The sequence below is a fragment of the Eleginops maclovinus genome, chromosome 4, assembly GCF_036324505.1.
Source record: "Eleginops maclovinus isolate JMC-PN-2008 ecotype Puerto Natales chromosome 4, JC_Emac_rtc_rv5, whole genome shotgun sequence".
NCBI classification, from domain to species: Eukaryota; Metazoa; Chordata; class Actinopteri; order Perciformes; family Eleginopidae; genus Eleginops; species Eleginops maclovinus.
This window is the reverse complement of record NC_086352.1, coordinates 17,636,707-17,662,591: the sequence shown is the minus strand read 5'-3', so window position 1 is coordinate 17,662,591 and position 25,885 is coordinate 17,636,707. Positions and strand designations below refer to the sequence as shown.

The window sequence follows — 25,885 nt, the reverse complement described above, 5'->3', positions numbered from 1 at the left end:
CCACGCTACCAAAGCTCTGATCTTAAAAGATCGACCCAATAGAATCTTACTCTACAAATAGTATAATACCTATGATACAAGTGTAGCCTATTATTTATCAAAAGATGTGCAAAAATATCAAATATACCACGCAATTAAAACAGTATTGCAAATAATGACGCTTCACAGCATTCAAATGTAGATTTTAAATTATAATGTCATTATAAATGAAGCTTGAAACCCTGCTTGGGTCACCATCCAGAGATTGGTTATGCAGATTTATACATTAACCAAATCCAGATCCTTTTGTTGCTGTAAAGCTGCACCACAAACCTGAAGCCAGTGTTCCTCTCTTTCTGTTTCGGGAGGATTAACTGAGGTGCTGTTTGTCCGGCTGCGAAAGCAAAGCAGCTGAAGATGGACTGTGGGTAGCGGATCCTCTGCAGGTGCTTTCTGAAGATCTCCACCATCTCTGAGCTCACCTCCTCATCAAAAGCCACCTTTATCAGCTGTAAGGGGTTTTAGTGAAACTGATTATTCAACATTTGATAAATCACTGGATTCTTATCTGTCCAGACCAAGCAACATGTTGAGGCTTCAAATGTAGAAAACAACCATAACAACTTTTACAGCAGGATACATAAATCCTAGAAAAACACATGCTTGGCTGAAATTTGCTTTTCTCGCTGATTCTTGGAATCAATGCTCACAAAAAAACGGTTGGTTATTGTGAGGATCTATAGGTCATGATTAATGGAAAGAGACATGACTTTGGTTTAGTTTTTCAAACGTGTTTTTTTTTTGGTGCTTTGAGCAACACGAATGGATCGTTTACGGCTGATATCTCTAACCCTTGGCAACACAGACAAAAAATTATCCAGATTGATAAAAGTATAAATACACTGCCCGGCCAAAAAAAAGTCACACACTCTAATATTCGTTGGACCGCCTTTAGCTTTGATTACGGCACGCATTCGCTGTGGCATCGTTTCCACAAGCTTCTGCAATGTCACAACATTTATTTCTGTCTGTTTTTTTGGCCAGGCAAATGATGTACACTTGATTTTGTGGTGACCTGCAGTGATTTAATAACATGAATGTATTATCTGAGAAACAGAAACATAGATGATCTCATCATTTGAGCCACATTTCCACCCATCCATTTAAAGTCTTTGGTAACTGGTGTCCACCTGGGACTAACAGCAGAGTGTGTTTCAGTGTTTACCTGGAAGGATGCAGAGCGGAGCTGAAGGCCTTCCTGCATGTTCTGCTGCAGCTGGTTCTGGATGCTGATCTTCTTCTCTTTGGTCAGAGTGGACACTGGGAAAGCTCGGATCACTGCCTGCTCCCCCACTGGCACAAAGATGAACAAAGATCAGCAACACACAACTAAGATGGTTGGTAAAGCATCTCACTGACACCTTTTATTTAATTTGTTATTTATGGCATTTCTAAGACTTCAAATTCATAAAAATTGACTGCAGAGTAGTGACTGGAAACAAGGCAAGAGAGGGATGGGAATTTAAATAAGCACTATTGACTTCTTTAAGATACAATTATATTGATTCTTTACATTTTTGAGGGTCAGACAAGAACTACGGATGGCAGCAATGCACTACACCTACTAATAACTTTATTGGTTTTGAAAGATCATTGAATAATGAAGAGGCTAAAGTCTGCTGCTATTTGAGCGATATTGATGGTATGGTTTAATACATGGTAAAAAAATGAGGTTGTAAGTTGACGTGACAACAAAAAGTGCACTTCAGTCCAAGCTAAGAAATGGCATTACCCCAAAAGTACATTTGAATCTATTTAAAAGCATTTATGTGTTTTATTAAACAAGAAAATAAGCAAACAAATATTAAAAATAATATTGCATTTGATTGAGATTTTAAAAGCTAGTGTTGGTGTTGTTCAGTATTTACCGAGTGGATCATGGGGGGTGCCTTTAAAGATGATGCGATATGTGGTGAGAAAGAGGGCTCCCTCTGCTGGCAGGATGTGAGGGCCCCCCAGGAGACCCCCGGTGGCCTCCTCTCTACCGTCAGGGTCCAGGAGAACCCGCAACCCCTCTGACACCAACTCCTCTCCAGGAAGCAGTGCTGGACGCAGAATCTTAGGCTGCCAGGGAAAAAATAACACATTATACACAAAGACAGATGCAAAAATGATACCTGTTCATAAATCACGTCTGTGGTATTTTTCATCAAAGATTAAGTGCTTTATAATGAGGGACTCATCAAAAAGCTTTGACGTCAGAGAAACTGATTCCAGAGAAAGCCAGGAAAATCAATGCACATTACTATTTTAATCACAGCACCACATGAAAGTGTTGGACGTTTTCAAAGCATCACATACACGTCACTATCAAAGAGACACACAGCCAGACAGAGAAACAGACAGACGGAGACAAGACAGAGACAGAGACAGAGACAGACATAGGCACACACACACTAGATATCACAGAAAAACAAGTTTGCCAAAAAAAAAAAAAAAAAAAAAAAACCTGATATATTTTCTCCATAGGGACCCATTTACTACTCAAGCCTTCTAGAAAAACTCATGAGCTGGTTTTGGACAAAAACATGTTGCACGCATTTACACTCTGCATGGGTTTGCGTATGGTTTTCTCTCTCTGGCCTGCAAAACCAGTAGAGAAACACTCAGATGTTCCACAGTCACAAATTATAAACGAGGAGGATATTTAGATCCTTTACAGCATTTCCCATTAAGGCCACAGCCAACCTGGAGGAGTGCAGGTCTGGTCAAGAGCTTCCTGAATACATCCTTTAATAGACAGACAGAACGAGAGGAGAATCCTTTCCTACTTCCTTACGGCTGCAAGCTCTGCTACCTTAAGACCTGCACCTTATTGCATTATTGGATTTTTTTTATGTGTGTTGTACTCTACCACTACTACTTTTACTACAACTACTATTCAGACTTGTTATGAATCCAATGTCAGTGTTGTTTTCACACTTTTTAGTACCTTTTGGCATGCTGCTTGCAGCTAGTAGCAGGCCAGGAGGGAAGCTTAGTCCAACACATAAATGTTGAGAGGTTAGCCACAAAGAACAGCAGACGATCTGCCCAGACTGCTCACCGAGGTCTCCAGGTTGCTCCCTTGGTAGTACTGGTACGGTGTTTCTCTGTGTGTATGAGTGTGTGCAAGAGGAATTACCAAAAGCTGGCCAACATGTTGCACAGCAAGGTCCAAAAGACCAAATGGTAAAAATAAAAGTTTGATTCCAGTGACTGGAAAAAATAGATGTAATCGGCACTCTGAAGCTGATGATACTTAACTTGTGACAGTTTTGGACTTGTTGGTCTGGATTTCTACAAGTCAAACCCTTATGAATGTATATACACTGTACATAGAGACAGGGTACAATTCATTTCTCTCCGTTGACTTGTATTACACGTGGGTGATTTATTTGTTCATATTTGTCTGCCAGCAAACAACACAAAAATGCTTCAAAACTGCTGGGTTGTGGGGTGCGCCGTCTTATAAGCTGCAAATTCAATAACTCAATGGAAAGTTACACTTTCACTGCAACACCCTTTTCTGTAAGTTAGGCGAAAGCATTTACACAATCTGCAACTTGTGTTATAGTGTATCCAAATGCTGGTAGATCACTGTGGTAGCAACCTACCAGTCACAAGGTAGCCAGGCCCTAAAGCATCCAATGCTGGTTTTCCTTTACAGGACCATACCTTACAACATGACCCTCTAAAGTATTACTTCGGTAATAAATCATGTGTAGTAGGTTAGGTTCGTTTACTCAGACTACAATCCAAAGCGGACTTTGGATCCAGTAGAGTCGCCACATGCAAGCTAATTGGCAGCTCTTCATCTGTTGGAGGTTGTTTTCTCCTTAGGGGGGCGTGTCAGAGTGTGACGTGTTGCTAAAGTCCTAGAAGCCTAGAAAAGAGCAACACTCACCTTCTGAATGGGAGGTAACCTCCTGCTCTCTCTGTGAACTGCATCCAGAGCCTCCATCTGCATAGCAACGATGCCTGTGGGTCACAAGTGGGGGTCACCAACCACATGTTCATACAAGTGCACACACGGGCACGGAGGAACACATGTAGGTCTACACGGTCTTACAACCAGACTGTGTATTCAGAAATGTTAATGCCGTTTGCAATGTCAGGGGTCAATCAGCTCAGACGTCTGTTCCTGTGAATACACTCACGTTACTCTGCTTAAAGGTGAGGGAATTAGGAAAGTGGCACAGTGTGAATGGATGCTGTGTACCTGGGATCATGCTGTGCAGGCTCTTGATGTGTTCCTGGGTTACTCCGCTCTCAGTGCACACCTTGTCGATGAAGCGGGCCACAAACCTGACCACAGAGTTAGCCACATCGCTGTTTTCTGATTCCTCAAACCCGCTTTCTGTGTCAAAGCTCTCCGCAACGCTTCCGGCAATGCTGTAAAACACACATGATGACACAATGATAATGGGATAGGTGAAACCAGCATGTCCCAGGAGGAGATTTGAGGGACTTTACTGTTGACAGAAATAGATTTGCACGGTAGTAAAGAGCAGTGAAAACGAAAGTGATCTGCAGCACGTTGTGAATTTAGTGTTGATGTCTGGATCAATGGCTCGGACTCCAAGAGCCAAGAAGAATGTGTCACATGAGACAGTGATGCAACCTACCCTCTGGATTCTAAGTTAATGGTTAGATCCAAATGTCATCTGTTAGAAACAAACAAGTCTGGGGCAAAAATGCAAGAAAAGAGAAGAAATGTCCACACTAACAACTTCTTGCATGCAATGTTTCCGTCTTCTCAACAGGGAAGAAACATAACACACAAGTAAACAGTAAAATTGTGTCCTCGCAGGACATTTAAAACAAATGTTTAGTAAAGCTTAAATGCTGTTCAAAACAAAAAAATGAACGTCAACATTGTTTTCTGATGAATATTTCGTTCCAATGGCTGAAATTCAGAACAAATCCTCTTTGGTTGTATGTCCTGCAATTCCAAGAAAGGACATAAACAGGGGAACTTCCTGGATTTATTTCACTCCACAGTCACAGCGGAGCCCGGGAAATCACTTCCACTGCTATTTTGTTTGGTTTGGGTGAGTACAGTATAGCCCCACTAAAGACACCCTAAGGGTTTTGAACTTCTGTAAAGTAAATGATCCTCACTCTGTTTTGTGCAGTGGTGATGTAAGGCCCACCGGATGGATGTGGGCCGGAAACAGGAGGTACTGTGTTCGATTTGGCTGAACGAGAAGGTATCATGTAGACTGTGAGTAAGGCCACAAACGCCCACATACCTATCATCAGCTTATTAAAAGAGGAACAAGTAATCCCCAAACATTAAACCTTAACTTCTGTTTTTTCCAGAAAAGACTGATCTTTCTTCCTTATTAAGTATTCCTTAAGTATTTTAGTGGACAGTAAACACACTTGACTTTAAAACAACGGTTGATAACATTTGCTTTTCTCTTCTCAGACTTCACGCTGACCTGTTTGTGACGATGCTGTTGCTGCCGCTCTCCCAGTCTGCGACGGGGGTGTTGCGGAGCAGCTTGAGCTTGCTGGTGTCCAAAGGAACCAGCAGGTACACCATGAGGCTGGCGTAGTGGATGGCCTGGCTGAACACAGTGCTCTCCTCGTTCTTCACCAGCTCATGCTGCTTCTCCTTGCTCAGGCTGGGCCACAAACGCAGCTGCTCTGCCGCCAGATCCATGGCTGTGTGCTCCTCCTCTCTTCCTGCCGCAGGCTCGGAGCCCCCATCCTGGAGAGGTCAGAGGAAACGGTTTGAGTTTGACAGAACTTATTTAAACTTGACTCCTTACAATGCAATGATGCCTGCTGAGTGTCAGAGGACCATTTTCTCCAACGTGTTTTATTTATTTGTATTTTTTTATTTCGCAACAATATTAACAGTAAGGAAAACAAATAAAACTTTGCAAAAGTCATGTATGTCTAACCAATAGTCACACAATTAAAAGAAACTAGGCAAAGAAATTGCAGCAATTAAGAAGCAGACATTTTGCTTGAATAATCACTATGCTCTTTTCGTGAGTGGAATTCATATGATTTATCCCACAATATTTACTTTTATTGGTCACTTCTCCTGTCTTACCTTAAGCCCGGCAGTGATGCTGTCTTTCCCCTCCAGGGTGTTGAGGTAAAGGGCTCGGATCTGACTCTGGACCTCGCTGTAGAAAGTGGCTTCCCAGAATTGCTGGTTGGTCCAGATTGGATGGTCTTGGATGCAGGTGTAGGCAAACTGGTTAACACCGGCAGCCAATTTCTGCAAGAACATGATTCATAGAGTCAGGACGATGTAAAGAAGTACATTTAACAGCTGACTATGCCTTCGAGTGAACTACTTTATGAGCCAACATTAGAGAAATGTGATGAGCTTATTAAATGCCTACAAAGTAAAACAACAACATGCAGTGTTATATAAGCTGAACTCATCCCTGTTTCTCTGATAGTTTATATCATCTCACCTAGCAACAGATACAAAGCAGATGTCGGATTGTCACGCATTGACAATGTTATTGTTTACAGTTTAGCTTCAGATTAGAAAGGGAATTTGCTTTCATGTTACGGATGTTGAAAATGACGTTTATGTGTTGACTAAACAAGAAGTCTAAATAAACAGACAGACGATCCGAATTATAACTTCACATGCGAAACCTCGTCAACCCCGGTCAGTGCAAACACATGCAACACAGCCAAACTCTGTTGAAAAGCACAAAAGCTCTTAAATCCTAGGTTGGATCCAAAGTTTCCTTAAAAACTAAATATGTCATGCTGAATTTTGGGTAAATGTGTATAAAATGACACGGCGGAAACAAAACTGTACCAGCCTAAAAAACAGTCTTTGGTTTATTTTCCACGATATTAGAAAACTTTATTGGAGAGTTGATTGTCAAAGGATTTGTTTTGCTTAATGTAAACCTAAAGCTGCTAAAGCTGTTTAGCCTTATACAGTATTTTTTATAAACTCTTGTATAGACTTTTATAATAGACTCTTATATTTGTATATTCAATTAACTTCTACTGACAGCTGCTCCTGCCTTGAATAAATATATCCTCGGCCTGCAGTATTTGTGTTTAGTCCTGCGTTGCTCCCAGAATCCTAATCATTGCAATGCAGCCTTCTACATGGAGGCAGTCAGTGCAAGTTTATTTTTTCATTGGGTATTTGAATCAAGAAGGAATTTGGGCTGCAGAAAGTGCCCCATGTAAAGGGGGTTTGCCAAAATGCTGGGGTGAAGTGGAAAAAAACAACAAAAAAAGGCATCCATGGGAATAAAGTGAAATCAATCATTCCTTGTGAGTCGTAACTTTTTAACAGACAACAACCCTCACGGAAATTGGACCCCAACTCTCTCCTTCTGTGTCTGGATATATTTGGAAGCGTTGCGTTGTTTTTCATTAGTGAGGGATGAGGAGTAAAGCACCTGCTGCTTGCAAAAACAGCTACTAAAGGGAATGTACAGTGTTCAGCTAAAGGCATTAACGCTGGCCCATACTGTACTCTATAGCACACATGGTAAACACTGCAGAGGAATGCTGGAGAAACAACATTACACTGCAAATAACCTTAACAGAAGACAGGACACAACCCAGCATTCACCAACCGTCCATCTCCGAGTAGAGACTGCAGGCCACGCGTAAGGCTCCCTTATTTAATTAGCTTCTGATTTCTCTCCCCTGAGCCTGACACATGTACAGTGGTTCCCATTATCACTTCACAGTTTGCCTTTGAAGGATGAAAACTAGACGGGTTACTGTAATTACAACGGACAGAACAAAAACAGCTCTATTCCCAGTGTGGTGGGCCAGAAGCCAACACAGAGGAGAGCTGGCGGTGAACAGAGAGCTCATGCCCATACAGCAGCTAACACAGTTTCCAGTGTACTTGCTTTATGATGATTCAGATTAATTTGATTTACATTTACATCTGAATGAATTCATAAAGATGTGTGTAATACAAGTAAAGCATTTTGAATACATGCTCTCGCGTGTTCTTACACAAATGTTAAAGCTGGCTCCTGACGCTCCTCTGTCTAATAATAGATTTTTCGGGGAACATTATACTGCTCAGTTCAGCAGAATCGTACAGGTTTTTAAGATAACGATATCATGATGAATAATGACGGATGCCAACATGAAATAGATACAATAGGTCTCAAATTAGGAAAGGAATGTTGGACACAAGTCTCAGGGACTTGAAGGCAACAATGCAGAAAACAAAAGGTAACCATTTGTTTTTCAATTTACCACCAACAATTGGTCATTTTCTCAACAAACTGGCAATTTAGCCTAATTTATGTAGAATAACAACACAGGCTTTTACACTTAAATGTTGACAAATATAAATAACGCCAATATAATAGTTTTAGAATCATGACAAGAGTAAGGGTGTTTTAAGACATCTTGTTCACCTTGGCAACAGATTTCGTAGAAGATGATCATACTTATTTTGCGTTACATAATGTGGGCAAACCACCTTACATTGAGTATGTGTATTATTATTATTAAGTGAACTTTGGATGAAATGCCAAATTTCCTGTGCTGCCAAAAATACTTTGGCAAGAGGCTAAAATGTGTCATCCCTGTAACTCGGCCTGTGGAGCACATGGTCACTAGACTGATTGCAAAGAGGACAGATTTTAAGGAAGGAGTTGCATGAAACCATAAATAAAATGGTGCAAAAAACAATAAGAAGTCAAGCCCTTTTGGTATTTATATGGTAACACTATTCTATCACAGGTGCGTGCCGCGTGGTGAGTGTCTTGCAGCAGCAGTGTGGGTGTGTGTGTTTATCTGTAGGGGGGGGTCTGTATGTGATTCAACCATGCTGTCTATTCTCAGCATGGCTGTTCTTTTTCGACCTGTCAGATATGTGCAGGTCATTTTGACCGAGGTCATCACTTCTCAATATGATACTATGAGGAGCTCAAAGAGACATCTACAAGACAGATGGGCAAGGAGGAGGACAGGGAAGGGGAGGAGAATGGAGAGAAAAGGGAGAACGAAAAAAAAGTAGGAAGTGAAGATAAAGGGGAAGGAGGGAGTACAGCACTATCAGACCCATCTGCCCGTGTGACTCGTGAAGAGGAATGCAGGGTTGAGGGAGAAAGGGTGAGAAACAAAAAAAAAGACAGAAGGGAAAACATGCTGTGTACAGGTCAACCGATTGAGGCTATCAGGATTTGGGATCTTGTTTTGAACTCTAGGACATGATCCCTAGGTTCAAAATATGACTGACTGCGACCTCTAAACATCAGCCAGACATCCATACAGCATCCCACGTGTCAACTGTGACAGACAAACGATGCATGTTGTCACTGAAGGGTGTGTAAACTTGTTTGTAGACATTTAGTGTTGACCGCTGTTTCTAATATTTCACCAGCCTGGGGGCAGCAACATCATTTACAAGTGTTTTGTAAGAATTCATGGTATTTCTGAACTGCAGATACAAAAACAGTCTGAGTGAGTCATCTTCGGGAATAGATGCCTGACCTGAACAAAATCCATCCTCCTTATTGCAATTCTAAATGAGTCAGTGTATTGTCAGGCGAAATCCTCGCATCCTGGAACCATGAAACGCTCTCTGTTCAAACAATGTATTTACAATCTTCAGGCACGTAAAACAAACAGAGAAAAAAGCATGTTGAAAGTCAGACTAATAAACAAGCCCATCATGGCATCCATAGGCCATAGCTGTGTAAAAACACCATGTACAAGTAACATAAATGTTCCCAAACAGAGTAAACATAGATACGGTAAGTCAAGAGCTGGACATTTCTGAGATATACAAAGGGCACGCAGGACGTTATTTTCCTCACGAGGACAGAGTGAAGAGCGTTTTCAGAGAGCAGGCTGCCAAATCCCCCCTATGAATAAACTTTGGCTTTAAAGAATGCTAACAGTCAAGTGCTCTCGCTGATGTGGGAGTCTTCCAGAATGGTGTTTGGGTTTTTTACTTGCTGCTGTATCCAATCTGTGCTTTCCCGGAACAGAGGTATTTACTCCAGAGACACAATCAAAAGGACGTCAACGACACCTGTTCATCTCCTGATAAACCACCCCAGCACTAGATAATGAATGCTGGGGCAACTGTCCACACAGATTAGAGGATCATAGCAAAATATATAACCTTAACTGTAACAAAGGGCCACTGTGCAAAGGTTCAGTGGCATTTGAATAAACGTTACCGTCCAAGCATATTCCAGGCAAAAATATATTTTGCAAATCAGTTCCACCTTCCTTTTATCTGAAATATGTGCAAATGTGTATCAACTCTGCTAAAAAAGTTCTTTAGTTTGAGATCAACATCCAAGAAAGGTCACGCTAAGGTGAAAGCAAAGAAATGGAGAGGTAAAACAACTTGAACATACTGTAGATTGAAGGTCAATCGCATAAACAGTTCAGTGTCAACACATGACCACGGATAAAACTAAACACTGCCTGACTCCACCCGGGTGCAGACTGTTGCAGAGTGAACATAGCTTTCCACGTTCCTGATCTGGAGTCTTTAGGGCCGTGGGGATGGTTACACAGTTAGCCGATCACAGTGTGAGCCAACCAAAGCCTGGCCAAGATAACCAAACAAGGACTTCACCACTGTCGGACTCCTGAAGTCAAACCGTCACAGACACACTGTTTGTTTAATTCTTAATTCTGATTATTCACTTAGGCAATTTTATGGTGTGCTGAAAAATATCTAGCATATCAGAGTTGAAGCTGATATATCCACACATTGAATAGCTCCAAAGGATTTAATGCTGTGCAACGTTTCGAGCACAATGGTCTTCCTATCAAATTGCTAAATGAACTTCACTGATTCAAGTCCTGCATCACCCCCCGTCTGAGTTTATTTGACCCGCCCTCTGTACATCATCCCAGTGGCAAATATTTTTAATGCAATGTAGAAAGCAAAACATTTATATTGTATGAAAAGCAAAAATGCACTATAAACACAGTTCACACCCTTTAACATCACCTCTGATGAAACTCTGACTCAAAATAGGAACATCAAAAACACATTTATTCAAAATTTGAGTTATTTTAAAAAGATCTGCACACCGTGTACAGGAAATCAAAGGGGGAAAACCTTGTCTTCTCTTCCTGCTTATGAGAGGCTTAGTGCAGGAAACGCACTTTTGAGCAGGTGAATGATTTGATTCAGAAATGACATGGAAACGTTTTTCTAGAAGCAGAGACTTCCTTAAAAACAATGAAACAATAGTGTATCATACATAAAAGTGATAGTTTAAGTTCCATTCACTCAAAATGTTTATAACAGTCTCTGCCTGCCATTAGATACAAGCTGCCATCTTCAATCAATCTCACATTGTTTTTCAATGACTTTCCTTTTCAGGTCAGATTCAGTGACATGTTGATCATTTGCTGAACAAAGCATTCACAACTCTTAGCGTAAATAGCTACTGTAATGTATAAGCATTGTTTGAGCGACCATGCGAGCAGAGGTTGCAAAATAGGTTTCAAGTTTCTATAGAGATGGATGGCTGCACAGGGGCCTCTGAAAGAGGAGCTTGGCATGTATTCTGCAGTGTCATATAGTACATATCGTGCTTTGCAAAAACCAAGGCATCCCATTCCATCAAACTTGTAAGGCTCTCTTTTGTAATGCCTCTCTACTCACAATAACAGCTGCTGGGACGCTCCATTAGCGAGCTTTGTTTTTCTAACATTTTCACTGCATGTTCCTTGCACCATTAAAAGGGAAATTACAGAATGATTTTGGCAGATTCCCTCCTGACCTCACTTCACTTTCTCCCTTTGGGTGAGGCAGACCACGAGCTCGTCAGAAGTTCCAATCATCTGTAAATAAATTGGGGGCTTTCTCAAAATATTCTTTCCTATAATTAGTTGCCAATGTTTGAAAATGAAATCATTTATAATATTCAAAATCATTGAGCTGGATATCATTCCATTGCTTCAGAATTGTGACAAACAAGGGATGGATATAAAACCAAAGTTTTTCTGCTGAGGTATTTTCTTGTTACATTATGAACAGAAATGCATTAAACTACAAAACTTCACGAGGTTGATGAATATTCATTCTGGTGGCCCTGAAAACAAACAAGATAAACAGTATAAGGCTTATCTGAGGTTAGATGTGCCATGTGAACAGGATGACTCATGTGGTGGTGAACAGCGGGCCGGTTCCCAGTCCAGACCATTAGGGTATGGCACTGGTACCCAACAAGGAGCCAGTGTGGACAGTTGTGTCTGTCCCCATAGCGACGGGCAGGCTGTTGTTGAATTGTTGTGGTGAATGATGTAGCTACCATGTGTTGATAATGTGGTAGGGGAACTAAAGGCCATGGCCCGACCTCTACATGTACTTATGGAGGTTTTATCACATTCTCTGTGCATGCGAGTACTCAGGGATCAACTGAAGTGAAAGGTTGATAATGTTGTCCTTTTTCTGGTTATTCTGTGCAACCTCCCTATAGTGCCTTTATATTAGAGCATCAACTATTGATATGAGAGTTACCCAAATCTGACAATGATATGTGGGCAGATATTCCTTTCTTTGCATTAAAACATTACACACACAAACTATTTCTATATACATATCTTTGGACATTTTTGGCAGTATTTATTGCTATATTTCAGGCGAAAATGAAGCTGGATACCATCTACAATGTTTTAAGAGATGATTGCAGAGGTAGCTGCTTACATTTATGTCCATAAAGTCATGTAATTAACAAAGGTTTGAGCAATTCCAATTACCTCAATTTTGGAGTGGTGACATTAGGTCTAGCTGCTTAAACTGCTTAACTAAAACCACAGGTGTTCAGGTAGATCTTACATTTACGTTGCACACCATTGAACAGCCGTTGGTTTGTATAATCATGAAACTATGAGAAACAAAAGCATCATTTTGAGCTCACATACAGTCTTTTAATTGATTTCCTTACCCTGTAAAAGGCTGTGGACAGGGGCAGCAGGGCAGAAGCCACGGTGTATTCCTCTGAGCTCGAGCAGTCCTGTGGGCCAGACAAAAGGAGAGAAGTGAGTGCAGTGCAGATACAGCAGGAGACACAGCTCTTTTTCCACTGGAGCCCAGAAACAACAGCACAGGCTTCCAGCAGAGAGGTCACACACTCAGACGGGTAACATTATTTTGGATTGCTAAGATATAACAAAAAACTTTGTGTCTTTTATTGCATTACTGATGGACTTGCAATGCAGAGATGTGACCTAGGGACAACCAAATAGTCTTACTTCAGATGTAGCTTCCTGTTACATAAAGACTCTGCTGTCCTGTTAAATGTCAGGCGAAGCAGAAAAAGAAACAACAGTGACTCTGCTCTGCTTCAATATTAGGACATGTGCTTTCAATACTCTTATATAATCCCTGCCTTGACACCAACACCAGAGCACTCCGGCCTCCAATGTATTAAAATGCCATAAAATGCTCATGCTGCCACTTCTTATAAGCCACAACTAGCCTTTAATTCTCTTTTTTTAAGTTAGTCTTTTGGGAAATAGTTGAAAAATATTCCCACTTTGACATTTACACACCATGGCAAAGTATCATTGTGTATGGGATTGTTCCAGGTCAAAGAGGAGACGCATAACGGCGCTTTCTAGAGAACGGTATTAAGGTGAATAGTATATTAAGAGGCTTAAAGTGGTGGACTTAGGGGCCCAAACAAAACTCTTCTGGTAGAGATCACCAAGAATGATGAGAATAGGAGAATAGAAGAAAAGGGTGTAAGTTGGAGTAAAAGTACTTGATTCACAGGAAATTGGTACTTATCTCTTGTAGGCTTTGTTGGGATTTATTTGCAGAACTCTGTAAATGAGAATGGCCCGAGGAAACTCCATTTAAGTCCAAGTAAAAACATGGGCACTGATTCTGCCACAACTCACAACCCTCAGTGGGACCTCGTTCCCAGAAAAAGTGTAAATAACAAACTTCTCTCTTTTTATGTCATGTGAAAACACAAACATCAGACCAGAAACCTTACATTAAAGAGTTGTAGTTTTGGCGGGACAGATAGGGAGAATAAATGATAGAGGCTCGACACAAGAATGTGAAGAGGGGCGAAAATGCAAAACACAAGTACCACAGAAACACATGAAAGCCTGGCACCCCATTGACTAAGCAACATAGTTTCAGTTTAATTTTTTTGTCGCTTGTGTTTTTCCTTTCAGTTATTTGGGCTGCGGTGAAACGTCCACGCTTGGAGCTGCACCAAAGCATTGTTTAGAAGCATCCTTAACAATGCTGCCGGTCAGAGGAGGTCATGGACCCTTGTCAAAATACAACAAGTGGAAAAGCACTGGCCGAAAAGTGTGAATAATTGACAAACTGGTATTATTCCAACACTCAGTGAAGCATATCATCGGTTCTTTGTAACGGAAGAAATGTTTTTGTGCGTCAGGTGAAGAGAAGCTTTGTCCTGAGGCTGCCTCATCGCTTCATATCTCATATAGTGTCAGGTTTACTTAAGCCACACTTGTTATCAGCTACAAACACCTCTTAATCTCCTGTTAGCAGACAGATAGGCTGAGTGACAGCTCAAAAGCATGCAGGTCAATTAACAATGGGAACAGATAAGCATTGAAATCGGCAAAAGGCCTGGGATGAGACTGCATGAAAAGTGAGACCTGAGGAATCGAGTTGAGCTTATCAGCATCCAGGACCCTATAAGGGACTGTATTATTGTTTTAGGACTATCATTATAAAGCTACATAAAGTTACATTCTTTATTTGGGATTTCAGGAATTGGGTGAGAGCAGAGTGTTGTGTATCCCCACATTTGCTTTTGAAAGGAACCTGTGCTGTCTTCCTTTCCTCCTATTATTTACTGTAAGACTAATTTTCCCATGTTCTTGAAGCGGTAGGAGCTATCACGGCTGTGATGACTAACACAGCTATTCTGTCTTGCTCACGTATACAGCGGGCAAAAACATGAGCATGTGACAGAAACACTGGAGGATGTGAAGAAACAGCAGCATCCTGTGTGTTTCAGTTAACACTTTCCAGGAAAGCTGGGTGATGAACTGTCACGTATGACACTTATGGATTTTTTTATCTAAAGACAAACAAAAAAAGTCTCAATTCAGAGGCTATTAAAGGTAATCACAGCTTGGATCACAAAAAAGCGACATTATTTCTGAGCTGCCCGCAAGAGCAACACATGGATTCCATAGTGAAGGCATGAAATGTGACTTGCGCAGATGTTTACCTGGTCAAACTACTGGACTTCCTAGAGAAACTGGGATCTGAACATGGGAATGATACCCAGCTAAGCTTCCCAGTGGCAACGTCACATTATGTAAGGCAGTCCATCAAAGGCAGACAGAGGCCATGTTCTCACAGTAAGAGACACATTTATGATCTAGACAAATCTAAAAATATAAAAAAGTCATGTACAAAGACCTTGATTCTGTAGTGCAAGTGAAATATTTGTGGCTGGAGTCACTTCTGTAAACTGTCCTGAGGAATCTCATGTATGCATTTATGGCCGGCTAAATTACTCCTAGAATGCTTCACGCACTTATCAAACATGAGGTTTAGTAAAACCAGGCCCAGCTGAGGAGACATTGGTATAAATGTCTCTTTGTGTGAAACAGATTTATTTTCCTTCTAAAACCACAAGTTTTTACTGGCCGTCTTTATGTAAAGTATTCTATAAAATGTCTTTTATCTGGGCACTAAGTCTTTAATAAAGTCTGGATTGATTGTTTAGCTTAAGCAGAAGATGTTTAAAATGATTAAAGCACAGCAAGCAGCCTTTAAGAGGGACAGAGAACAGACTCAGTAGTTGTATGATTCAGACATGTCAGATAAAGAGCCTTGTACTCTCCAACATCTGTGTATAACGTGCGTTTCTGCACATCAAGCTCATGCGGAACTCATGGACTCCATGCCGCTGCGGCAGCTTCCCATGGACCCCCCGCTTTAATCCCCTCTCACAGTAAACTGCCATTCAGAGAGTGTTGTTGAGCACCATCATGAGGCCCTCGGCAATGAGAGAGCAGAGCGCAGAGGGCTCATAATCCTATCGGACAGGAAATGGTTGGGATGCCAGGATACATCCACAGCAGGGCTCATTCCCCCACATGGCTTGCGCAACATTTACTTCTAAAAGCTGCAGCACTGACCACTGCACACACACACAAAATAAATGTGCAATTAACTCAAACACCATTATGAGGGTCGTTACTGTGCGTGATTCATGGCAGAGAACACAACAGATAAGGATTACAACAGATGTTTAAATGGGAAAATTGAGTCACTGTAAATGTTCCAAATCATTTCGAAGAATATATCAACATTTTTATCACGAAAAACAAGTAAGAATGGACACATACTAACAATGTACAGTACCACCTGATTCTAATGTGCTAACCTTTCACCTATTGTACATTTTTTGCATTACATAGCACTTCCTGCAGGCTGTGCTCCCCTGCGAACACTGATTGCAACCAGACATCAGAACTGTCACTTAGCCTGAAGTTGACAGTTAGACGATAAATGTTGTAATTGGCCTCAGAATGATGATGTCATTGAAAATCAATGTGCACATCAACAATGGCGCCAGAAATCCTAATGATGCATCATGCTGTCATTTATAAAAGAGCACATGAAACATTTTTTACAGAGTAGGTCACCTTGGCTATAGCCTTAACACGCGCACGCACACATGCACACGCACACACACTTATCATTTTGGGGTTCTTACGTGGCTGGGCGTTGAAAGAAAGGGCAGTGTGCAGAACATGAAAGTAATTACTGGCCCAGCAATTTACTTTTTATATAAATCTCACTTATCTGAGACAGATCCCTCACAACGGAGTCTTTCATCTTCAAGCGAAGGAATGACAACCAATACAAAATATGAACATTTTAAAAAAGCAATTGGAAAAAGGCTGACTATACTTTACCCCATGTCGTGGTTAACAAAAGTGCACTTCAAATCTCTTCTCCAAGTGTACGATTATTATCACTTCCCTGATGTGTGGCTGTGGATCATTTGCTTTTTTAGCTGAACGCCAGATGAAATCAAGGGAGTGAAATTAGTCTTTAAAGACTCATTTTGTGTTGCAGAAATATTTGAGCTAAGAGATTTAGATATCAGGAAAAATTGTCAGAATTAAACACCACCTGCACATACTTTTTGCCTTTAATTTTTCCAGATGTGCATGACAATAACCTGTTATACATCATTTTTAAGATTTAGAAAAAAAGTCTAGCTAATCTGTTCCAAAAACTGATTTAAACATCACACCAGGGTTACACTGATGCACTGATGGCCTTGGTACCGGCTGTATCCACAACAATGCGGCAACACAACAGAATATATCTTTGCATTAGTTTACACTTAAAATATAATTCAAGTTTTGAATAAATATGTCATGCAAAACAGATGGTGCTTTTGTGCAGACACCTCGCCACTCTTTGGCTTTCAACAAATGCACGTCACAGGCATACTACTGTCAGCGCATACCTCATCATTTATGTTCCTGGAAACCAAGTCAGACAGTGAGTGACATAAAAGGGAACAAGCTTTTATTTTCCTGTCTACCTGCATGCACCAAAGACATAAATAATCTAACCAGTGTCGTTGCCAGGTAGACCGTACAGTGGCACTTGTCTTCATTTTGTCAATGACACGTGAAATGTCCCTGGCCAGAGCACATGGTGGGATTAGGTTTCAAGGTTTCAAGGCTTTATTGGTCATATGCACAGCATATACAACGTATATGTTGGCAATGAAAATCTTATGTCGCGTGCTCCTCCAACAACTCAACATACATGCCAATAAGATAAATAAAGTAGTGCATAAGCTTTATATCTTTTCTTTCAGGGGAATGATTGGAATCTAAAGTCACTCCCTGAAAGATGCACTCTTTGAGGACTGCTTAAAATTATTAAAATCCCTGGGAAGAGCTGATTTAAGGTAGTAAAACAGGAGGAACTACCAATAAATAGCTGGCTGTTCTGGTCGTGTGAAGCCTCACTGACTTTTTATGAGCTGCACCAAAACACATTACTTACTGACTTTGACAAGTAGCTGAGGCATGAGCACACTACCGAGAGACAAACATATTGACTGATATGGAGGCTGAGTCCTACCACATGCTGCCCGATTGTTTAAATAAATAAAAAAGCTGAAGAGGACGGACAGGTTTTTCCAATACATGTTCACGTGTACTACTGTCACGCTCACACATTGCTATTGTTATAAGAATCGCACGATAAGAAATGAGATTGAGAGTTCGGTTAAGCACACTGTGCTGCAACAATTTAGGTCAAATTCCTGTTGGATCAGAAGGTCTGAAGTTTCATGCTTTTATTAATTGTTCCACATTATGAAACCCTTGATATTTGAAAGGAAAGACACGGATACCTAGAAATTGCAGATGCTAAGCTATAATGCAATTCATTTTTCTTTGTTGCATTGGATGGGTTTATAGTCAGATTTTTAATTAGTGAACATCACAGTTTTCTAGAGCCTAAAAGGGAACAATTCCAATCCAAAACCCAAGGCTATTCGATTAAAGTGATATAAAACAAAGAAAATGATCTAATATTAACATGCTGGAGCTGGAGCTAGAAACAATGTATGCTTGATACATAGATTTTAAGTTTCATCATCACAGTTTTTTTCTTCTCTCTTTCTAAATGACTAAGAATGACCTACACATAACTGCATGGATTATTGTACATGTTTCAGTTAACAGCATTGATTCAGAGGAAATGTGTCTTTCTGTTGCATAACTCACCTGGAGGGCACAGTTCATCATACGAATGACGTAATCAAACTGTTGGTGATCCAATATGGCGCGATTCTGCTGAACATGAAGACTCAGTTCCTCCGTCAGACACAGACGAGCTGCCTTGCCTTTCAATGCGCGCAGAGCAGCCGGCAGCGTCTGTGAAGAGAAAGGCGGAACAAAGGAGGCTTTAAAAAAAATAAAATGTCATCACTTATTTCTGTGAAATTGCCATAGTTAACATATAGATTCTTGAGTAATGGCCAAATCTTGACCATCAAATTTGGAATCCAAGTGAATGTTTGTGTACAATTTGAAGAAATTCCCAGAAATAGATCTAGAGAATAGGATGCCACCCTACGTACTTTCAGATGACCTGAAATGATAATGCCTATGGCCATTGTTGATGCTGGCATAAAAATGATCCAAACAAAAGTCACTGACCTGACCTGAGAAGTCTTACAGACAGAGTGAAGACAATGGGCAATTTGAGAGTGAGTGTGATGAATGTGAACAACTTTGCTTCTTGAGTTTTCAGGTCATTGTTTTATGAAACATCAAAAATAAGTACTTTTATTTGGTTATCCATCACTTTCTACCTTAACACTATGCACCAAGATAGTATTTCCACCTACTCTGACCTGCTGTACGGTAAATGGCGATTTGGCAGCGAATGATTTACACACTCACGGGGGGTTCAGAGGATACATGCTATGCATTCTTTGCACAGAGATACAGGTTTGAATTATATACCGATACAAAGCCAGCGGGATAAAAGAAGAAACTGGCAAGGATCCTATTTTTAACACATTGTACGCATATTGTGTAGCATCACGAACATGGGGCCACACTGAAGGACATCTTTGTGTAGTGCAGATGCTTAAAGAGGCGATAAACAAGTGACAGGAACTGATTTAATTCCATGGGTGTTTGATTACAGGCCTTATCTATTTCTGTGTGTGGCAGCTGGGGGATATGAGGATGATGAAGGTGTGGAGGGATCCACATCTCCATAACGGTCTGGTGGGGGGCAGTAACACTGAGATGCCCCCAGATAATGTGCTGTTTTAAAGGTTGATAAGCTCCCCTGATGAAAGACATTAAGCATCACCTTTTCAGTCTCCAGGATCTTGTTTTCGAAGATGAAGGAAATGCAGCCCCGCACCACCTCCAGCCGGCGAGCGCTGTTGAACACGGAGCCAATCTTACCCATAATGGACACTGGAATACAGAAAAACAGATTAGGTTTATTCGGACAATTAAAAAAAAAACATTACAGATAACAATTTCTAAACAGTGCAGGACGAGGCAGAAAACCCACTGGGCTTATTTAAAGCCTCCACCTAAATAATCGTAAAAGTTTACAATGGTATAGAGAATAATATGACTTCATATAAGTGATGTAAACCTATTAGAACCAGACGTAATAAACAATAAAAAAACAACAACTATATTTTACAAAACAACAGGAAATCTCTGCAGACACTGCTAACTAAGCATTGTTTATCACAGCCTTACCGACAGGCGGTCCGGCAGGTACAACACACTTCTTCTCGAGCCGTAGAGAAGGAGGTGCGCTGCTGTGTTTTACAATAGCCTCCTGCAGCATCTTCTCCACCTTTTCGTCCTCCAGCAGGGGGAAAGGTACCTGGTGCACCCGCAGGTGGGATCCCTCCGACGGCCGAGGCACTTTCTGGAATGCCATGTGGGGGTTTGGGTTTTCCTATAGCACACCCACCAGAGAAAAATAAGCATTAAAAGGATTCACAGCTGTACATACACTGACTGGATACAGCAAAACACATGCAGAGCTTGCTTAAATCCAGACATCTGTCTTATACGGTACGACACCAAAACAAAAGAGGAGATGTTGTTATTGGTATGAAGTCTTACATTTCTGTATAGCTGCTCAGAGAAAGATCTGATGTGCTTCTGCAGTTTGGCAGGGCTGATCTCTTCATCTTTAAAGCTGTCAGTGTGTAAGGCCACCAGCTACAAGACACACAACAAAACAGTAATATACACTTTTGAAGGGGTGGATCGTCGGGAAAATACATTCGAAAAGTATCTAAGTGTCGCTGCAGCATATTTAGGAGACAGTCATAACTGATAGAGTAGTCACAAGTCCACATTTAAAACTCTTTCATAGTGCCTCGAGTGTGTGTATGATTTTTTCAACTCAAAAACTAAGTGGAGCATCATGGCACTGTACCTCATCAAAGAGATCGCAGGCTCGGTAAGGCGGACCTCTCTCCGAGACAAAGCCAGCGAAGGCCATGCCATCCAAAACCTTGGTCAGAAAATCATTCTCAATGAGGCCTCGCTGGCCCAGGAAGGCAGTCTGGATAATGTCAGAAATAGATCAGTTACAACCCCACACAGATGGGAACAATGTAACCCTGTTCATATGGAAAGGCTGCAGACTGAAAAACAAGCTGAGTGATCTAGGTCGTTTTTAGAACAAGTTAAAAAATATCTCTGCAGGGGGGGCCTGACTTCGGCATCTATTATTGTGAAAATAATGGGTTAGTTCTCAAGCATGTAGAAAAAGGGATATAAATCTAGTTGAAAACAACTGCATGCAAGAGAATTTAATTTACTTTACGCATAATTATTTGTGCTTGTGGGAAGAGGAGATAAAACGCAGTTCACTCGAGCCTTCCCCCACTCAGCGATTCCAGGCGACTAAGCTGAGCGTTTGTTTATAATGTGATCCATGTGGGGTACTTTGAGGATGATGTGCAGAGGGGTTACCACGGAGACACCACAGACAAGAACAAACAAAAACCCCGGCACACAACAAAAATGTAAACCTAATACGTTTCATATGGCTATTTGCTGGGCCTTGCCCAAGGTAATGGGACTGTGTCCGAAGATTGCATAAACAAAAGGATAGCATCTAGGAGGACTCATGGGGGCCTCAACAACACATCCAAAACAACATGCATTCTCACACACAAACACACACTCTGTGCACTGCTGACAGGTTTATCCGTCAAGTCTTTCTACGCAATTCTGGACTCCGGTTTAAACATTCTTGGCAGATAAAAAAGAACAATATGTTTGCTCCGGAGCATTTGCCAAAAGGAGTTTAATCTAAGGTCACATATTGGAAAGTCAAGGTTTTGGAAATATGTTAATTTCACCACGGGGAATTCCATCACGCCGTTATCTTACCTTGTGAAAGTGAATAACAGGTTCAGAATGGATGCGGATGAGCTGGAGGCAGGACCTGTAGCCCTGGAAGAGTTGTGCAAACAGCCTGAGAAAGACGGCCCGCACCTCCTTGTCCTGGAACACACACACACACACACACACACACACACACACACACACACACACACACACACACACACACACACACACACACACACACAATCAAACAACTATACCACAAATGCAGTCTGATAAGTTAATTTTGCAACAGACTTGTTGTTTGTCTTTAGGGTATAAGGTAAGCGTCAGTTGGTGCCTTCACTCCAACGCTACCCTTGAGGTGTTAAGAGACTTTTTTTGATAAAGAAAGTCATGCCCTTCTCCCACATAGGGAGGACATTATAGCCTTCAACCGGAGCATCACTAATGAAAGGAGGGCATGTGATAGTGATGCTGACTTACCAACAACTTGAGGTTGGAGGGGGCAGTGCGAGGCGGGGGGAATGCATTGTCTGCTATCTCCAGATCAGGGTGCAAAACCTACAGAGAAAAATGTGTTTCCAGAGGATTTGCTCGAGATGATTTAACACACACTTAATTTAAGAATTCGGAGAAATGTTTTCTCAAAAACAAAAAACATTCTGCTTTATTTTTCTGAATCAATAAGATGCTGTATCTCAACATGCTATGATAAGCTCTTAATTACTTAAGAACTTCATGTCCTTCCTCTTAAATTGAATACAGTTTGGTTTTGGTTAACATTTGAAGATAGGCTTAAACATAAACATGTATCTTTCATTAAAACAGATGCAATTGTTTCCCTTTTGCGTATCTTAGGAAAGCTTTTTTCTAAAGTCTATTCTCATCTGCTGGACATTGATTCTCCAGGATCATTTGAACTGACCAGGCATGCTACATGGTATAAGTATATGATGCATTTAATATGAATTCAGCAACCAGGAGATAGTAAGGGTTTTGCCGAAAAGTGCGTAAAACTAGACGGGACATCTTTGCTTCAATGAAATCCTGCTCTTAGGTAAATGAGGACTCTTGAGGTATCTTGTTTAAAACAAAACTAAATCAGATTTTCCCCCAATGAAAAAATCTGAGATAAAAATCTAACGTTATTTTATTTAAATTCCTTAAGAAAGAAAAGTAGGAACTTTAATCCTACCAGCAGTCGCTGAGCATGTTGTAGTATAAATTACCCCATATGATTTTTCAGATTCTCATTAATTTCATGAATTAATTAACTTTTGCTTCCTCACTTCCAATGTCATCCTCCTTTGGTTATTTGAAAAACATGGTCGAATGACTGTGGGCGTGTGTGTATGTTTTTGCTTACCAGGGAGAGGGAAGTCTGTGTTTGGTGTAAAAGAGGTTCGGGGAGTGGGGACAAGTGGATGCACTCAGGAATCTTTATTGTTCCTCCGTCCAGGTCAGCAATAATAACATCCAACTGGTTGCACACACATAAAACACAGACAGGTCAAGTGGTGAGTTTGCAGCTGGTGGGAGTACTGTGAGGCACGACACGTAAGCCTGACGTGGTTCAGCCGAAACCAGTTAAATAAACATATTTTTGAAGGGCAGATTACTTAATGTGTGTGTGTGTAAAAACGTCCTGAAACCAAGAAGCTCTCTGATTAGTAGAAGGTCTTAGTCTATCACAATGCAACCTTAATTTTGGGACATAAAAACACTGTAAAGACTCCAATATTTGTTAATGATTCACAGCTGTTTGATACAATTCAACGATTTATGATTCTCAAGTTCATCAAGTACATCTGCACTCACCAGATCCTGTATCTCAGTCTGAAAAATGGAGTGCACTCCGATGATGAAGGGAGTGGGCGAGCTCAACACCTCCAGCAGCCGCGAGGGCAGAATAGGGATGTACGGGTAACTAAACACACAAGAGGACAAGTATGAATAAGTATGAAAAATAAGACTAGGAAGACAGATGGGGAAGAAATCCAAAAATAGGTGGGCAACAGAAATCGTACTTTCCCTTTGTCTGAGTGTAACTTATTATGGAATTGAGACTAAAATGATGAAACCAATATTAAAAGACAGCAATAAAGATAAAAACGACATGCAGCATCTCTTGGCATACATTTTGCAATGATAGAATTGACAACTTTGGAAAGTTATCATCATCTTCCAGCAACTAGAGCTGTGCAACTTGGACAAAATAAGAATTACTACGTAATACTTTTACAGCATAATGATAAGTACTGCAGTTCCTCTTTTCACAAGATGTGAATGCATTACAAAATGTTTAAAATGAGAGTCAGTAAAGAGGACTGCTAAAAGTTTTTTTTACCACAACAGTTAGAAAAACTCTTAGATGTGCTGCTTTACTTTTCCCTAAATGATGAACACCACGTAATGCCTGTGCTCTACATGACAGGGCTGCTTTGGAAACAGGCTATTGTCTCAATGTGTGTACGTAACATTTTGACTGACACCGTTTCTTCACTTGTCCTTTTTGTTTCACTAGTTGAGTAATTGACAAAAGCTAATGTAAATAAAAGCAATTTGTATGAAGAAAATAAAGTTATAAAAGGGGAGAAAAAGACTTCTCAGAAATTAGTTTCACAATGTGTGCAGTGTGTTCTAAAAAGGGAAGGAACTGCTCAAGGCACTTCTAGTAAAAGTGAATTCTGAAAATTGGGTGGAAAAACCTTTCGAGGTTAATCTTAAATCTGACCCAGCAGATATATCCGTTACACATTTATGCAATGATCAACAAAGTCAACTGTCAGTCGAATATCATGCCATGGAAGTCATGGCACCAGCCGAGTTTTAGTGGAAAGTTGCATGACAAATATTTAAACTGCTGGATTCACACACACGTTTACCTGTATTTAAGGGGGAACATGAGTGCTTCCAGGGCGCGACACGCCTCTCCAAGCCTCTGGTAACTGGTGGAGTGGAACAAAACTTTGTGTTCTGTCAGAACGGCACAAAACAGGCTCAGAACGTTTTGGATTCCTGAAAACGAAAAACAACACAGAACGAAACTGAATGAAGTATTTCTTGGAATGTGACAGTCAGATTGTTCCAGATCACCCATCAAATATTTGTTTCTATTTGTGGATGATTTCAAACTTCAAACACATGTTAGATCCCTAAATATTCATTTGGGAGTTCTGTTCATATCAAAACCAGCTTTAAGCCTCACAAAGACAATATTATATGAAAATATTCTTTTAATTGTTTGGCAATGCTTTGCAGAACAAACACATTTTTATATAGATGGTTGCAGTGCAACATATGGATTGGATTGCTGATGAAGTCTGTTCTGTTTTGAAATAGTGGCAGAAAATATCCCTTTATTTGAGAAGAGCGCATAAATACTAAATGTATTGAATTCAGTTTCTTTGTAAATGATTCCTCTGTAGTGTGTTCTTTGTTTGTGAAAGGTGAGGCCTGCACTGCCTTTCTGTTCTACACATTTAAAGGCAAGAACATGACGTCAGGAATACTAAACAGTTTATGCATTTTTGAGAAATTCAGACCAAATTTTGTTTGCTCCTTCTGATTTGTTCAGATTTCTTAGGATTTTGATTCATTCTCTGTAATCTTTTACAGTGTATTCTTCCTATGGTCACTACTGGGGTCTAAAAAGACTGAGAATAATTTCACTTAATTTGCCATGTGTCCACTGCGTTTTGAAACGGTAAAACCTCCAGGATGGTGATGACAAAAACAAGACATCTCCACTTTAAAATGGTTCAGTTAAACCTAAAGGAAATGTATCCCCGCAAACAAAAGGAAATTACACTCTCATACAGTATAAATATAATATTTCAAATACCGATGTGACAATCAGGAAGAACTCTAAGTTTAAAGTTCCTGTTATTGTTTCCCATCAAGCAACCAAGCAATTCATCACACATTGGAGTGATAAATAGAGAGGAACACTGGCAGACACATCCGCACCACTGGGGGCGCTTGGTCTGGATGTTTGCCTGGCTGAGTGAACAGT

General features: G+C 40.7%; 1 protein-coding gene across 2 annotated transcripts in view; it reads right to left on the bottom strand.

Annotated features, from left to right (window-relative positions):
• sbf2 (SET binding factor 2) overlaps positions 1 to 25,885 on the bottom strand; it is an 86,371-nt gene that overhangs the window by 16,972 nt on the left and 43,514 nt on the right. For both annotated transcript variants that reach the window (XM_063881457.1, XM_063881459.1), the window contains exons 7-24: positions 24,756 to 24,888; positions 23,689 to 23,797; positions 23,237 to 23,350; positions 22,354 to 22,431; positions 21,913 to 22,026; positions 20,948 to 21,076; positions 20,629 to 20,727; positions 20,254 to 20,458; positions 19,847 to 19,956; positions 18,745 to 18,894; positions 12,921 to 12,989; positions 6,089 to 6,259; positions 5,466 to 5,737; positions 4,241 to 4,413; positions 3,926 to 3,999; positions 1,908 to 2,103; positions 1,205 to 1,332; positions 313 to 488 (exon numbers count right to left, since the gene is read on the bottom strand). In XM_063881457.1, coding sequence (XP_063737527.1) covers positions 313 to 488; positions 1,205 to 1,332; positions 1,908 to 2,103; positions 3,926 to 3,999; positions 4,241 to 4,413; positions 5,466 to 5,737; positions 6,089 to 6,259; positions 12,921 to 12,989; positions 18,745 to 18,894; positions 19,847 to 19,956; positions 20,254 to 20,458; positions 20,629 to 20,727; positions 20,948 to 21,076; positions 21,913 to 22,026; positions 22,354 to 22,431; positions 23,237 to 23,350; positions 23,689 to 23,797; positions 24,756 to 24,888 — 2,500 coding nt within the window. The remainder of the gene's footprint in view (positions 1 to 312; positions 489 to 1,204; positions 1,333 to 1,907; positions 2,104 to 3,925; positions 4,000 to 4,240; positions 4,414 to 5,465; positions 5,738 to 6,088; positions 6,260 to 12,920; positions 12,990 to 18,744; positions 18,895 to 19,846; positions 19,957 to 20,253; positions 20,459 to 20,628; positions 20,728 to 20,947; positions 21,077 to 21,912; positions 22,027 to 22,353; positions 22,432 to 23,236; positions 23,351 to 23,688; positions 23,798 to 24,755; positions 24,889 to 25,885) is intronic.